The 16,157-nt window shown below is 28.4% G+C and overlaps 1 protein-coding gene across 1 annotated transcript; it reads left to right on the top strand.

The window, feature by feature from the left end:
- Window positions 1–12,267: 12,267 nt before the first annotated feature.
- LOC109804149 (cysteine proteinase inhibitor 5) lies at window positions 12,268–12,930 on the top strand. The gene has a single exon (XM_020365933.3). It carries the CDS (start codon window positions 12,349–12,351, stop codon window positions 12,694–12,696), a length of 348 nt encoding a protein of 115 aa, XP_020221522.1. The 5' UTR covers window positions 12,268–12,348; the 3' UTR covers window positions 12,697–12,930.
- The last annotated feature ends 3,227 nt before the right edge of the window (window positions 12,931–16,157 follow it).

Raw genomic sequence — 16,157 nt, 5'->3', positions numbered from 1 at the left:
CTAGTACGTTTACTAACCCTACTTTCAAAGAAATAGAAAAACTTGTCTGAGGTCGGGATTATTCCGAGACCAGAACACAAGATTTCGAAACCTCGCACAAAGGCCCAGCTATTGGGGTGCAATTGGGTCGGAGCGACACCTAAGGACTGAAGTACTCCCTTTTCACACTCGGTAAGGGGCCATCTCACCCTAATCTTAGAAATGAGGGTAGAATAGCAAAAGGTGAATTTCTCTGTTGAGGACGACCTAAGACACACCGGCTCCCTATCAACGCAAGGTTCACACACAACTACCTCCTCCCCGTCACTACAAACTACATGGTCCCGGCAAAAACTATCCATAGCTTCCCACGAATTTATCAAAGACTCACTTTTTAAGGCATCATCTTTAACCCATTTGTACAACTCCCCATATCCCACAACAGCCATAACAAATATGAACTTAGATTAACCTAAGGCAAAAGGTTTGCAAGAAAAATCACTAAGAATAATGGATAAATACGCGTACCTAAGGCTCACACCACTTCACCCACTAAAACAGGGATAAAACCACCGTCAACCGCCGTAAATCCAGAACGGAGAAGAAGAACCACCACCGGAGAGAAAAACGCGCGAAGAAAAGAAGGGCAAGCAACCTCAAAAAAGGGTTTGCCCCCCCTCTATTTATAGAGGTGAAAGGCCGCGTGTGAGAGGAAGTACCCAAAGGTCACAACGCGCGTGAGACGTTGTGACTCCTCTTTACGAAGGGGACCCACTTTTACAATCATAAGCCACGAGGGATGCCACGTGGCACCATCATAAATTCAAAAGCATTAATGATCTGGGGCGCAGCCTTTGTAATAAATGCATGTCTCTTCGTTAGCAGTAGAACAGACGCGTCCCATCAACTTCTAGAAAGTCGCAATGCTTGCGATTCTATCGGAATAATACCGATAACATCTTTACCTTGCCGGCTAAGGAGCCATCTCGGTAAATAACCGACCAAATGGCCAGACATTGAGCCTCTTCGCCTTACATGCTTGAGGCTGGAAGGCAAGTGTGACGTCTCGGTAAATAACCGACTAAATGGCCAGACATTGAGCCTCTTCGCCTTACATGCTTGAGGCTGGAAGGCAAGTGTGACGTCTCGGTGAATAACCGACTAGACCTTGTGTTAGCGGTATGGCGATCGCTACCCATTACCTCCCTTTAATTCAAATCCTTCGCCTAAGGGCAGGGATACTCGGTCCAAACCTGATTACTGGCATGCCCGGCACCATTCCCTCCGTCCAGAGGGGGATCGGCATATTACCGATCTAACTTCTCGCTAAAGAGCTAATCGGTCGTGGGCCGACTTAGCTGAACTCACTCGGTTAGAATTCGACCTGTTGGCTCGGCAGGGGATACTCGGCCAAAATCCGACTTTCCTCTTCCATAAGGTTGTTTCGATATCAGGGAAAAAATCCCATCTTATACGAGAAAATATTCCCCCAATAGGACGGTTAAGAAAATCCCTTGATCCTCGGGACCCAGGCGGCCCATGAACGACGTACCATAAAACCCTAAACCCTAGAGTTGAGAGGGCAGATTACACTTTTCGAATGCTCTGGCTTTGCGGCTTGATCTAGGAAAAACCCTAGCGCATCCCGTGACCGGAACAATTATAATTAATAATAAAATATCTCTGCATGTATAATTATTACACTAGTGACTAGTTTATATTTATAACACAAAATATTTAAGGAGGATTTTTAATAATTGGCTTCCTAAAGCATCAAAATAAGATTTTCTATGAGATATTTACTTTCTAAACATCATTTTCTTAATTCTAAGTCAATCAACATGTTTTAATGTTCGTAATATTTTTAGCATCACACATCAATATATATCTTCTATATACATTATCCCATATTAATGCACATAAAAATCAAATCACACTAATCATATATAGCATATTAATGCTTAACGTCTCAACCAATAATAGCATACCAATGTTTGACAATTCATCCTAGTATAACATATCAATGTTCAATAATTTATTCAATGATAATATATCAATGCTTATTCAACATTCCAATCATCCAATTTATAACATATTAATCATACATAGTATATTAATACTAGATAACTTAATTCTAATAGCACATCAATATTTGTCGTTGTCATCATACATCATACAACATGTATCAACATATAACTTACCAAAATCAACTATAGTACAAAGACAACCTTCACATAACTCAACACAATTGGAGTTTCACTAATCTAATCAAACTCATCTTTATTTCATAAGAAGATTATCTATAACTCTCATGAAGATCTCAAGTTCTAACCCTATCATCTACTACGGTGAACATCACAAAAATTGCAACAATTTACCTAAATATTGACGGTTTGACTTTTGCTCATTAAAAAGGTCATAAATGGAGTCTTAAACCTCCTTTTTAGGTGATTTCAAAGCCATTGAAAAATTAACATTTAGGGTTATAACTTTTATAAAAACAACAAAGTCTAATTTGAAAAGGACTAAACCACTCTGTCATTTCAAAATTGATTAGCGTATTCCTTCCAAAAACACTCATGATTCTCATCTCCAATTTCGCTCAGTCGTTTCAAAATGACTCAGTTGTTTCCTTTTAGAGACAACCCCATTTCTCATTTCCAATTTCACTTAATTGTTTCAAAATGACTCAACTGTTTCAAAATGACTCAGTCATTTCATAATAGAGACCATCTTTGTTTTTTTCTGCAATTTTGAGTTTCAAACCTCTTTTTTCTATCCCAAGTTTTCTATAAGACCCAAACTCAAATCTAAACCACAAACACTCATTTAAACAACCATAATACATTAACTTCTAGCAACAAAATAACTCATAACAAGAATTTGGATACAAAATCAAGGTTTTCCCCCAGAAAGCTAAATACCACAAAAGTATCCAAGAAACTAAGAACATCAAGTCTTCTTATAAATCAATTTAACATTCAAACAATTATGCATTAATATAATGAGCATTCATGCCATACGTGCAACATGAAAATCCACACAATCATCTACCAAGATCCAGTTCTAACTCTCCTTACCTCAATTTCGAGCTTTTGAAGTGAGGAGAGGAAGAGGAAGAAGAGAGTGGTTATGAGTTTTTCAAGCTCTGCACTCACACTGTTGGTCCTCAGCTCCAAAGATCTGCAACAACTACTACACACTAAAACCACCACTCTAGGGTTCTTAGGGAAATAGAAGAAGGAAAGAAAGGAAATGGGAAGTTGTTCTAAGAACCACACATTTTCAAGTTTCACAAAAACAAAAAGAATTACTTTTCCTAAAACATTATGTTACATAAATATTTTTTTTCATTGCTATTTAATGAGAAATTAATATGTATAATAAATTTATTAACTTTTATAAAAATTAGTAAAAGTTATATGTATCACGAATTATGATTATTTAACAATGTAATATTATTGTTTTTTATGATAATTTAAATTATTAATTTATAATTAATTACTATAAATAATATTTTTTTTCTAAAATGTGTGACATTTTATAACAAGCATTTCCCTCAAACAAAAATAACATATAAACAACCTTCTTAATTTTTATCTAGTTGAGATTATTCAAGACATCATGAAAAGGACAAAAGTTGTGTAGTATATGTTGTTTGGTTGGGATGAAATGGATAAAAACTGTGAAGGAGATAATGGAAATAAATAGAGTGGTTTAATTAATCTCGAAATAAGAGATGAGACATTAAAAAGTGGTGAAATTCATCCTCTTATTTATTTATATTTATTTATTATCTCTTCTCTTATATATATATATATTATTTCTGACACATTTCTTATTTATTTTTCTTCAATTAATTAATTAAATTTTTCCTCTATTTTTCATTTATTTTCACCTATTCTCTATTTCTTTTCACTTTATTTTTTACCTTTTTCTTTCTTGTTTGTCAAACACACTCAATATTGAGTGTGTTATGTGTCTTGTTTTGATTATTTTGCTTTTTGAAAGCAATACAGTTACATATTGATGAGTAAGGGAGAAGATACACCCAAGCGAGATGATCGACCGTTGCATAAGACTTTAACTATTCCCTTTTGTTTGGTTTTTTTTCTTTTCTTAAAACCATTCGTGTAGATTTTATTTATTTATTTCAAACAGTAATTAGATAATAAGAGTAACTATACAAAAATAATTATTTTGAGTTCATACTTAAAAAAAATGAGAATAGTCATTTTAAATTATTTCCTATAAGCACAAACCAAAATACCAATTGTATAGAAAAAATAATACTTAAATACTACTTTTAAATGAAATTTTGATTACTTTTTATTTTAGAAAAATGTATCTAAAAATTAAAATATACTATTATTTAAACTATAAAATAATAGTTAAAAATTTTAATTCACTTCAAAATTTATTTTAAATAAAAAGATAAAGTAATTTAATTTATAGTGTGAAGATTTTTTCATTGCTATCTAATCAGAAATTGCCATGTATAATATACAAATTATTTAAAGGTCATATCTACCATATATTACGATTATTTAAAGGTGTAATATAATTGAATTATATTTTAATTTAAACTATTAATTTATAACTAATTACTATAAATAATTTTTTCCTCTGAAATGTCTGACATTTTATAACAAAACAATTTTTTTTTAACAAAAATAACTTATAAAATACCCTTTTTAATTGTTATCTAACTTGGTTATTCAAGACATCCCGAAAAGTACCACAAACACAAAAGTCGTGTCCTATATAATAAATGTTGCTTAAGCATAAGTCGTGTCCTATTATTAAATGTTGTTTAAGCATAGAGCGCGTTATGCACTGTTTTATTTCCATTCTTTTGCTTTTTGAAAATAATTTGGTTACATATATGATTAATGAGCAATGAAAAAGATATACTCAAGCAGAAGTCTGTTGCATAAAACTTTTACTATTTTCTTTTATTTTATTTTCTTTCTTTTCTTGTTCCTTAAAGTTATTCATAAATATTTTATCTGTTTATTTCTGGATAATAGGACTAAATATACGTGAATAATTTCAAATATGTTCTTAAAAAAGGAGACTAGTCATTTTAAATTATTTTCTAATTAAAGATAAAGAATTTTTTTTATTAATTACAAGATTATTATTATTATTATTATTATATATATATATATATATATATATATATATATAACAGTGAGCGTTAATATTAAAATTAACATAATTATTATTTGCTAAACATATTGATCCACTAATGTGAGTTGTTTCTATTTAATTATGATTTTGAGTTTAGATGTTAAGTATGTAATTATATTAAATATCAAAAAAAGAATTTTATGCGTGTAATAATTTTATCAGGCTCAAAAATAATAGAAAATACTTGTTATCTCTATAAAAAAAAAATAACAAACTTAGATTGTTACTGTTTAAAAATTAAATCAATTATGAAAAATTGTTAATGTATTCATGTATACAGCAATTTGTGCATAATTGAATTTGTTACTTATTCAGCTACTCATCGTGCCGTGTATTAGTGGATTTGAGAGTCATTATCAGTTTATAACCAAATAATTCCAATGTCTATGTGAGAGGAAGGTGGAATTTTATGTCTTCATATGTGGCCTGTGGCACATAGTTAATCGGACCATATTACATCTTTTTTTGAGGAAATGATACTAGTAAGTAAATTTATATAATCACTGTATCAAAATATTTATAAAATCATTTTCACAACAATAAATATTTTTGTGTTTATCTTTATTCATCTTAATATTAATTACGTTTTCAAAAAAATCTTAATATTAATTATATTTATTGATAATAACAAGAAAGAAGCACACAATAATATTTTGTATAATTTCATATACAAATTTATCATGTGTAAGTATATCATTACTCTTTATTTATTATGATAAAATTGTCCGTATATATGACTTATTGCATTAGCGCACATGGTTTCGTCCCATGCATTGGATAACCATTCATTTTTTTAATGAGCTGTCCATATCACATCACTTCCTCAACTTACTTATCAAATCCTTGGTAACTTTAATTTTATTATTTAAAAATTAAATAATTAACATTAAATTTAATTTTATTGAAAACTATTTTATTATCTACTTCTTCTCTTTTCGTATATTTATTTTAAAAATATTTTCCTAAAATTAAGGAAAATTATAAATTATTTATTTTTATTATACTAAAAAACATTTTTCGTAGCGATTAGGACTAAGGAGGACGATATTTTCTTATTCCACAAGTCTACCAATTATTAGATTTATCTTAAGGTGTTTGCTGTTTATTTCAATTATATTTAAAATAATAATAATTTCAGAAGTATTGTGATTCAAATATCATTTTCAAATAAATTTAACAAATAGTTAAAATTATTTTAAATTTCATGTAATTAAAAATTTTCCAAAAGATGAAAGAAAGAGTTCTATAAAAGAAAATAAAAGTAAAATAAAGATAATAAATGTGTTTGAGAATAAATTTTTATTTATATAATGAAATAATGTTTGATGTATGATAAATCCATTTCTTATCATGAAGAAAAAAAGGAAAAAATGTGGACATTTTCGATATATGGGGATCAATAATATTTAAATATCTTTATTTCTTTATTCACTGTTTTTTTATTAAGTAATAAGATAATAAATTAAAATTTTGTATAAAGATACAACTTTACTATAAAAAAAAGTATTTCTTACGAATTACGATACCTAACAACTAACAAGTACTAAGTGGACATCATATATAAATCACACCTATACATTTGTTGGTGGGTGATAAAAGAATAACGTATACTATTAAAAAAAAATGTTATATATACATCCTTTTTTTTTTTGAGTAAATTGATGTGGAACAAAAAGAGAAATAGAGTGAAAAAAAATAAGAAAAAAGATAGAAAAAGAAAATAACTTATATCATTATATAAAAATATTTTTTTTAGTAATTATTTTTTGTCTTTATATTCAATTGATCATTATACTTTTCAATTGTTTTAAAAAAATAAAATTAGAAAAACAAAAGTTTTATAGTAACTAATATCTCATTTTTACAAATTTTTCAATAATCATCTCCTTTTTTTTTTCTAATTTTTTAAATAGGAGACACGCACCTACTAATATTTATAGTTATATATAGAGACGATATATGATTTTAGTAACTTTCTCTCGTCTTTATTTCAAATTTAGACATTTTTATCCTTTATTTTTTCACCTTTGTTTACTCTTTTATTTTTTTAAAAACCAACGATCATATTACTCTTCAATTGCGTCTTTTTCCTCTCCGTCATAACTGTCCATTTTTATTTTATTTTTATTTTTATTTTGTTTTTAAATAAATATATGCAGAAACACGTAGTATCTATTTTTTACTAGTAAAAAAATAAATATATAAATGAAGTAAATTAATATAGTAAAGTATGTACTTATTTGAATAATTTTTTTCTAGAAACACTTTTGAGAGAAAAAAAAAAGAAAAAAAATGAAACAAATTTTTCTTTATACTAAAACTAGTTTATGAACAAACTAATTTATAATTTTTAGAGAAGTTATATGAGAGAATTTTTACAAGTTAACTTATTTATAGAGAAACTTATTTAATTTTTTTCTTCCTATAACTACTTCTAGAAAAAGTTATCTAAACAAATCCTATATGATTATCGTTACCTGTGATAAAAAAAAAAAAAAAAAAAAAACCTTGTATAATACAATATTTTACTCTTTCTAATCAAATTATTATTTTTTTATTGAGAAGGTATTTGATAAGCGAAATGTTTTTATTTTTATAGAAATCTTTTAAAAAATTCAGTAATATAGTTTCTTGGAATCATTTTTATCTAATTTTTTCACAAAAATATTTTTATGAGAGTTGAAATCCAACCTTTTTAAATTAAAAAAAAATAATACATATAAAAAAAAACTGCAATATCCCTATTTGTATGCAAAGGAGTGCAAAATCCAAGAAAAACGAACTACACATGGTGAAGTCGTGAAGATGGCTACCAAAAAAAACTTCCCTGGTTCTAAGAGTTCCACTATGCATATTATCCAATTGGAGCCCGGGCACATGGGTGGAAGTATGGTGGCTTTGCCACGCTCGTTGCCAAACCTCACGAGCTATACTACGAGGCTAAAGAACTTCACCCACAAAAATGAATTATTTTTGTGTTGCCATAACAAATGGATATAAGCAACAATGAGGAAAAAAACAAGGAACTTGTAACATCCTTCTTTTAATAAATAAATAATTAATTGGAATAATTAGAAATAAAAAAGAGAAACAATTATTATTAATAAAATATTAAGGAGAGAATTCATTAAAATTATTTGGCTAAACTCTAGGCTCAATCCAGAGGCTAATCCAAATAGAAGAGGTTAGAAAGGGTTAAGTCAATTGTGCATATTCTGAAATTCTAAGAGCTCACACGAGGAAAGACAAATAAGGTTACCGGGTAAATCACATGTTGATGACAGAAGCTACCAGAAAAACATCACTTCTAGAGACTCGTCACTCTAGGTAGAGGGAGGGAAATTATCAAGTGTTATGTATATATGAGAGATAAGAGTAGAGGGATAATCCGTAAGCCCCTTAGGTTGTATGTTTGTGTTGTGGTATATGTGTGAATGTCTTTATAGTCTTGTTGATATTATGATCATGAATGTGATATAATATTATATTCTATCTAATTGAAAGATGAATTTGTATGGTTTGAATGATTTGAGAATCTAGAGTTGAAAAAGATGATCATTGATGAATCAATAGTATGACGATGTTTATGGGATATGAATTAATTGTTTGATTAAATTGATATTAAGTTTATGTATTCTAAGGGTTAAGATTAATATGTATGAATTTTGAGGGTTTGGAATTTAAATCTGATAATTTGAGAATGTAGTAAAGATGAATTGAAATAATTGATGTGTTTGTACGAAAATTTGAAGAAAAAATAATTATTTAAATAATTATTTTACATGTTTTAAATAATTATTTTGTACGTTTTAAAGAATAATTGAAGAGTCAAGAAAAAAATCTAAGATTAAGAATTAATTAAAATAAATAATTAATAAATAATGTTGTGAAAAATTCACATCGGACATGAAGATGTGAGGTTGGTAGAGAAATTCTATTCTTTCTACGTCAGGTGTGGATTAAACCTCATCGAATGTCATGCCTATTCTTTTAATTGTTTTATGGACTATTAAATCATGAGAAAGATTTGTGACCGTTTATTAATAAAAGGAATTAATGAATAAAAATATGTGAATTGACGTGATATGTTGTGATGTTACTTGTTTAGGCTACTCTTGAATGATTGTGATGAATGTTCTAAAGTGATAATTTATGAAAAATTATTGATGGAGGATGTTGTATAAGTCTAGTACTACAAACTAACACTAGAGGAATTGAGGATACATTTGTGTAGTTGAACTATTTGTTTGAGTCCATGTATTTCATGCTTTGTTTCACGCGATAGTATTTTTTTGGTTCGTTCCTGGAGTATCTACCGCCGACAGCAGTGACTAATCTCCTCGCTACGTTGGAGGCACCTCAAAGGGTGGGATAGCTGGCCCCAAGATTTAACGCGGCTGTTTCACGCGATAGTATAAATCTATGTAAGTGAGATATCATAAATCATCTAGCAAAAACTATACAATATAATTAAACTATGTTACATTGTTATGTTATTTTTGTAGTATGTAGGAAGCTACACAATCAAGTATACAAGTCTCTTTTATATAAAGATATGAAGAAGATGAAACTTAGATCCTCTTACTCTTGTTCCAAACACTAAACCAACCGTGATGATTTAAATGGATCTAGTTTATAATAGCATATTCAATTAATTATATTGAGCCGTTTTTATACAATAGTCTAGTTTAATTCGTTGCAATTTTTTATTTAAAAACCTAACTGTGCATGGCCTACCATCATATAACTTTTTAGCATTATTTTCCATTCGTCTAGTCACTCTAATGACATATTATAATATATTTATTCTTTTAAAAAAACAATAAAGTTACATTGTTCTAGAAAATAAACTTAATTCGATATAAGAATAGATAATTTAAAAAATAATCAAATCATTTCAGCATCCCTCACGTAATAGTACCAAGGATCGAGAGATCTGCGAGTTTTAAAAAATAACAATTTTTTGTTTGAAAAAAAAAATGATAAACTTGGTTGTAGAAGAAAATTGAAATTATTGAATGTATTTATCATTTTAAGGAAAAATATTTAAGCGGTTTGACATGAAGTCTCCAAATTGATTATTTATTAATTATATTGACTTTTAAAATAAGTATGAAATATTAACATGCTAACTTACTGCTCTAATCTACCATTTTATTTAATTTATTCGATTTAGTATTTTTATTATTAAAATATTTAATTTAATTCTTTAATTTTTTAAAAACGATACAATATAGTTTTTTTTTCTAACTAAGACTAACCACTTCAACTTCTTTTACACGTGAAACAATAAAAAAAAGGACACATATAATTTTATATATATATATATATATATTTAACTATTATTTTAATTTATTTTTCATATTTCAATAGCTTAAAAAAAAGGAAAAAATATTGAATTTGGCAATTTTTGGTTTTTTGAAAATAAAAATTATTAGACTCATGAATCGACTTATTTATCCACATGAATCGCATGCGAGCAAATATTTTTTTGAATTATTTATTTCATAAAATAAACTTATTTTGTTCGTTAAAAATGTAGACTTTTTGAGATATGTCTTAAATAGATTAAAATTCTCTGTTTTTAATTTCTTATTTTCAAATTCTGTCCCTCCAATCTTAATCACATCATTATTTTTAATTTTAATTTTTAAAAAGTGTAACCGATCATTCTGTTACGATTTTTTTTATTCTCCTAACTTTTTTCTTAACTGATTGTCTTACATTTTTTTTTTATATTTTGATTCTTCTAACTTTTTTCTTAATTTATTGTATCTACCATGTCAAAATTATTATTTTGTTAAATAGTTATACAATTTTTTTTCAGATATATTTTATTTCCAAGAAAATATTTATTTTTATTTTGTAATTTCAGGAATACGATTTACATAAATATTATAAATAGGAAAATTATTTTTAGATATATTTTTTTTAAAAAATTAAAATATTTAAATTTTGACAAAATAATAATCTTAACCTAATAGATGCAATAAATTAAGAAAAAAAGTTAAGAGAATCAAAATATAAAAAAAAAAAAAAAAAAAAACATGAGAATCAGTTCAGAAAAAAGTTAGGAGAATCAAAATAAATAAATAAAAATTGTAACAAAATGATCGGTTACACTTTTTAAAAGTCAAAATTAAAATTAAAAATAATAATGTAATTGAAATAACATTTTGTGATTGAAAAGACAGAATTTGGAGATACGTGTTAAAAAAGAGGATTTTGATCTGTCTTAAATAGATTAAATTAATTTCCATATCCATCTCCAACTTCATTTTCCACTGAAATAAAACCAAAAAATAAATAAGTGGGAGATTATTATCATGAGGTGGACAATTAGTATTATAGAGGAATCAATTAATTTGTTTTATATATACTCTTTTCTCATTCTTATCCATAGAAGATACATAAGTTAAAAAATTCAATTATAACAAAAATATATATGTCTAAAAAATTGTATACACAAAAATAACGTTAACCTTTTTGTGCAAGTAACATAATAAAAAAATCACATGTATCGTTACGAGTATAAAAAAAAACTAATGTCGTTTAAATTTAATAAAAATAACCACATTGCATTGTTTTACAAAATTAAAAGATCAAATTAGATATTTTAAATATAAAAGAAACTAAATTAGATAATTAAATAAATTGAGAGACAGAAAGAATAATTTAACCTATTAATACTAATAGAAAAAAAAAAAAGACAATTTATACTTTTATATATTTATTTTTGAGGAAGCTTTAAGATAAGATGATCATAGAAAAAAAAATATAAATAAGTAATTTATACCGGGTAATTTTTATTGCGAAACCGAAGAGTGAGTAATTTTAGAAGTTATAAAATGTGTACTATAGATTTAAGAATTAAAAAAATTCAAAAAATAAAAAAATAAAAAAACGAAAAAGAGTAATTACTAAAACGAAACTGGTTTAGGTTAATACGTTTATGTTATTAATAGATGTAAAAAAATGAGCTGTTTTCCTTAACACAGTGACTAACGTTTTGAAAGCGGGGACACGATGGCGTGTTTTTCTCGCAATATCCACACACAGAAAATTCAGGAAACCTCCCTTATTCTCTCTCTCGCTCTCTCCTATAAATACCATCAACCCCACCCAAGACCCTAGCATCCACACAAATCAACCGTTAACGTCACCGAGGGTTTACGAATGGGATATCATCACAGCCTTCTTTTCCTGTCCCTTCTGTTGGTGGTCGCCGCCGCCCGCCGCCCGGAAGCTGTTGTCGGCGGCTGGAGTCCGATCAAGGACTTGAAAGAGCCGCACGTGGCGGAGATCGCCAATTACGCGGTGGGAGAGTACGACAAGCGCTCTGGGGCCAAACTGAAGCTCGTGAAGGTGGTCAAGGGCGAGACTCAGGTCGTCGCCGGCACCAACTACCGGCTGGTGCTCGCCGCCAAGGACGGATCCGCCACCGCCAATTACGAGGCCGTCGTGTACGAGAAGCCCTGGCTCCGTTTCAGGAACCTCACTTCCTTCGTACCCCTTCATTCATAATTATATGTTATCTTCTCTTGTGCTGTGACCTTTTCTCTCGTCAACTGCATTATTAGTTTCTAATGTCTTCTTTCGCTTTTCCATATAAAGCTGGGATTGTCTCGTGAAGTTATCTATTCTATCATGGATTCTTCTATAATGGATATTTTGTTTTAATTTATGCTTTCCAGGTTTTCATCAATATCCATTTCTGTGGGATATTCGAATAAATATATTAATTTCTCTTTTCTTCTATAGGTTGTTGTAGGGCCTTTGTCATAATTGAACGACTTATACGTATAAGTTATGAATATATGGTTTATGTGACTGTGAGAATTTTCTAAATCGTGATTCTACAGTCACAACAGTAGTTGAGGGATATAATTTAAAAATCTTGGTGATGCTAGTTCTTTGAGAAATGAATTAATTATTAGAGTATCATCTTTTCGCCTCTTGTTTGTTTGCACCTTTTTGTTTTGGATTTTCAACTGTGTATGCTCATTCCCATTTAAAGACTTGGGAGTTGGGAACATTTTTCACTGATGTAGTTTAGAATTCGTGATATTATAAATTAAAGGGTACTGTAATTAACAACAAGGAGATTTAGCTTAGTTTGGTTGCGTAGAATACGTAAATCGGTATAACTCTTTGTTTCCTACGGGTGAACAAAACTGGTTGAAATTTTCTGAGAATCACGCCATCATCTTTAATATATAAGAGTTAATTATAATTAAAAAAAATAAATCTATTTTTTTTCTTTTTTCTTTTCTTTCTATTAGAAACTGTGTTTAATAATATTTGTTTAAGATAATTTAACAACTTTTTAAGCACATAAAAGTTACAACGTAGCCACATAGGAAACAAAGTTACAAAATAGAAACTACTATAATATGTATCACTCGTATAATATGTATAAATATATAGTCTAACATAATAACTACAATGTTTTAAACAATAATGATTTTTTTTAATGAAACAATAATGATTATATGTATAAGTAGAGTCAGAATCCTGTCTCATATAAGTAAAATGTTGTGACTATTTTAATGTAAAGTATATTAGTTTTGTTAATAATTTTTGTACAAAAAATTGTTAATAATTAATTTTTATCATAAAATTTAACTTATTATTTTTCAATGAGTGAAAAATTTACGAATGATTTACAAATACATGATGAAAAACAGAAAAATAAAACACTGAAACACTCAATTTTCAATGATAAAGAAATATACAAAATACATTCAAATCAAATTTCATCTTATAAGTGAAATCATAAAAACCCAATATTTGCTAAATTAAAAGCTCTATCTAAGAGAGATGATCATTGTACCGTCTCGGTCGGAACCCGATCTGATATCCTTTACAGGTTTTGATCGATGATTCTTGAATATGGGTCTTCTCGGTCGGACCGCGATCTCACCCACCCCCTGGACGAGCTCGGCCAGGGTGTACTCGGCCATGGTGAGATCGGCCAGGGTGTGTTTGGCCATGGTGAGATCGGTCAGGGTGTACTCGGCCATGGTGAGAGCGGTCAGGGTGTGCTCGGTCATGGTGAGATCGGCCAGGGTATGCTCGGCTTAGGAGAGCTCGGCCAGGGTGTGGTCGGCCAAAGTCCGAGTGGGTCTCACCCCTTTGACTGGTCCGAGAATCAAGGATGAAAAGCCTATCTTTGATAATCAAATATTCCCAAGGAAAACCGTTATGGAAATCCTCGCGCTCACAAGGCCCAGGAGGCCCATGAACAGAAAAGTATAAAACATATAACACGGCAGATTACATTTTTGAATGCTCTGGCTTTGAGGTCTGACCTAGGAAAAAACCCTAGTCCACCCCTTGGCCGGAACAATCATCATCTACATAATTTAAGTAACAATAAAAGAAACATTATTAATAATGATAAATAGTATAAATTTAATTTAAGATGTTTCTCTTGATATATAATTACAATAATATTTCGAATTTACAATTTACATTCAGAATATTAGCATCTTGAATTGCCTCATGAACAATATATAATGACACAAAATTTGACAGTTCTTAGTAACACATTTCACGACAAATCTTTCCAATCAATTAACATGATCGCGCGAAAAATGAAACATTAAATTAGCCTATTATATGATGGAGAAAAATGATATAAGGTGCATACACTAATTTCACAAGATTCTAATCTTCTTAATCTCGGTAATGATTTGAATGAAATGATAGGAATATGTTTGGAGATCCTATTGAATATATATGGTAAGATAATCGTGTTTCATGTGTGAAATATGTGATATATAAAGGAATTAATAAATAAATAATTAAATAATTAATAAGGATTAAATTGTAAATAAATTTAATGAAATATTTTTTAAGAATAATTGTTATTTGATGAGAATAATAATTTTAAGAGATTATAAATATCTATTAAAGTGAAACAAAGTCATTTTTCTATTAAAAAAGTATTCTCTTGAACACTAGTCATCATAGAAGATAGGAAGAGTAGAATGAAGAGTCAAAGGGAGTAAAATCTTAGATTTCTCTCTTCTCTAAAGTAGATCAAAATGCTTTAAGGTTCAAAGAAGTTTTTACTATGGAAAAAGTTATGCACTATTTTTTTTGTTATTTGATAATCATGAATTTTAAAAATTCATTGAGCTCTTTATAATTGATAGTCTTAGAAAATTAAAATTTATGTGATATTAGAGCATGTATTATGAAATTATGTATTTCTTTATGAATGATGTTTTCCTCCAATTATGTATGAACCCTAATTATGAAATTTTAGGGATTTTAATTTTTACTACACATTTTTTAATGTGATTGTTGAAATTATTTTATCCAATTATTTGTCGCGAAACTTTGTTCACATTAAAAATTTATTTTTGATTGAAAGTCTTTCACACTTGTGAATCACTATTATTTTAGTGGCTTTTTAAACTCATGTATCTTTAGGCAAGAAAATCAAATTCATTATGTTTTGTTTTCATTGAATTAAATTATGATTTTTATTTTTATTTTTATGTGATTGAAATGCTTTTAATGTAATTGATTTTAATGATTTAATCACTTTATTTTTATGATGCTTTAAAGGCTCGCATTTAGTATGTATGCATTTATCTATTTAAGCAATAATGCACAATCATAATAGGAACTTGTTTGTATAACACCTCAATTTTTTTTAAAAAAAATTATTAAAATAATATTTTAATTAATTAAATGAGTTTTATAAAATATTATAGAGAGTTTTAATAATTATGAGTATTTCTTTGATGAATACTATACAAAATAATTTTTGCAAATATTTATTATTTAATTAAAATACTCATAATTATTAAACACATAATTTAAAATAAATAAATCTTTTAATAATTTTAGGTTTTGGCTCCATATCAAGTTCTGTATATACAAAATGTTGTTGTCGCACTAGGTACGCCTTCGTGGCATTGGACGTTGTTCTAACTTGAGGCTCTTTGTCTCGATCATGTCAGGCACAAGAT

Source organism: Cajanus cajan, chromosome 1 (genome assembly GCF_000230855.2).
Source record: "Cajanus cajan strain Asha chromosome 1, NIPB_CcT2T_4, whole genome shotgun sequence".
Classification (NCBI taxonomy): domain Eukaryota; kingdom Viridiplantae; phylum Streptophyta; class Magnoliopsida; order Fabales; family Fabaceae; genus Cajanus; species Cajanus cajan.
The sequence above is the reverse complement of the archived record's forward strand: the minus strand, read 5'-3'. Positions and strand labels throughout refer to the sequence as shown.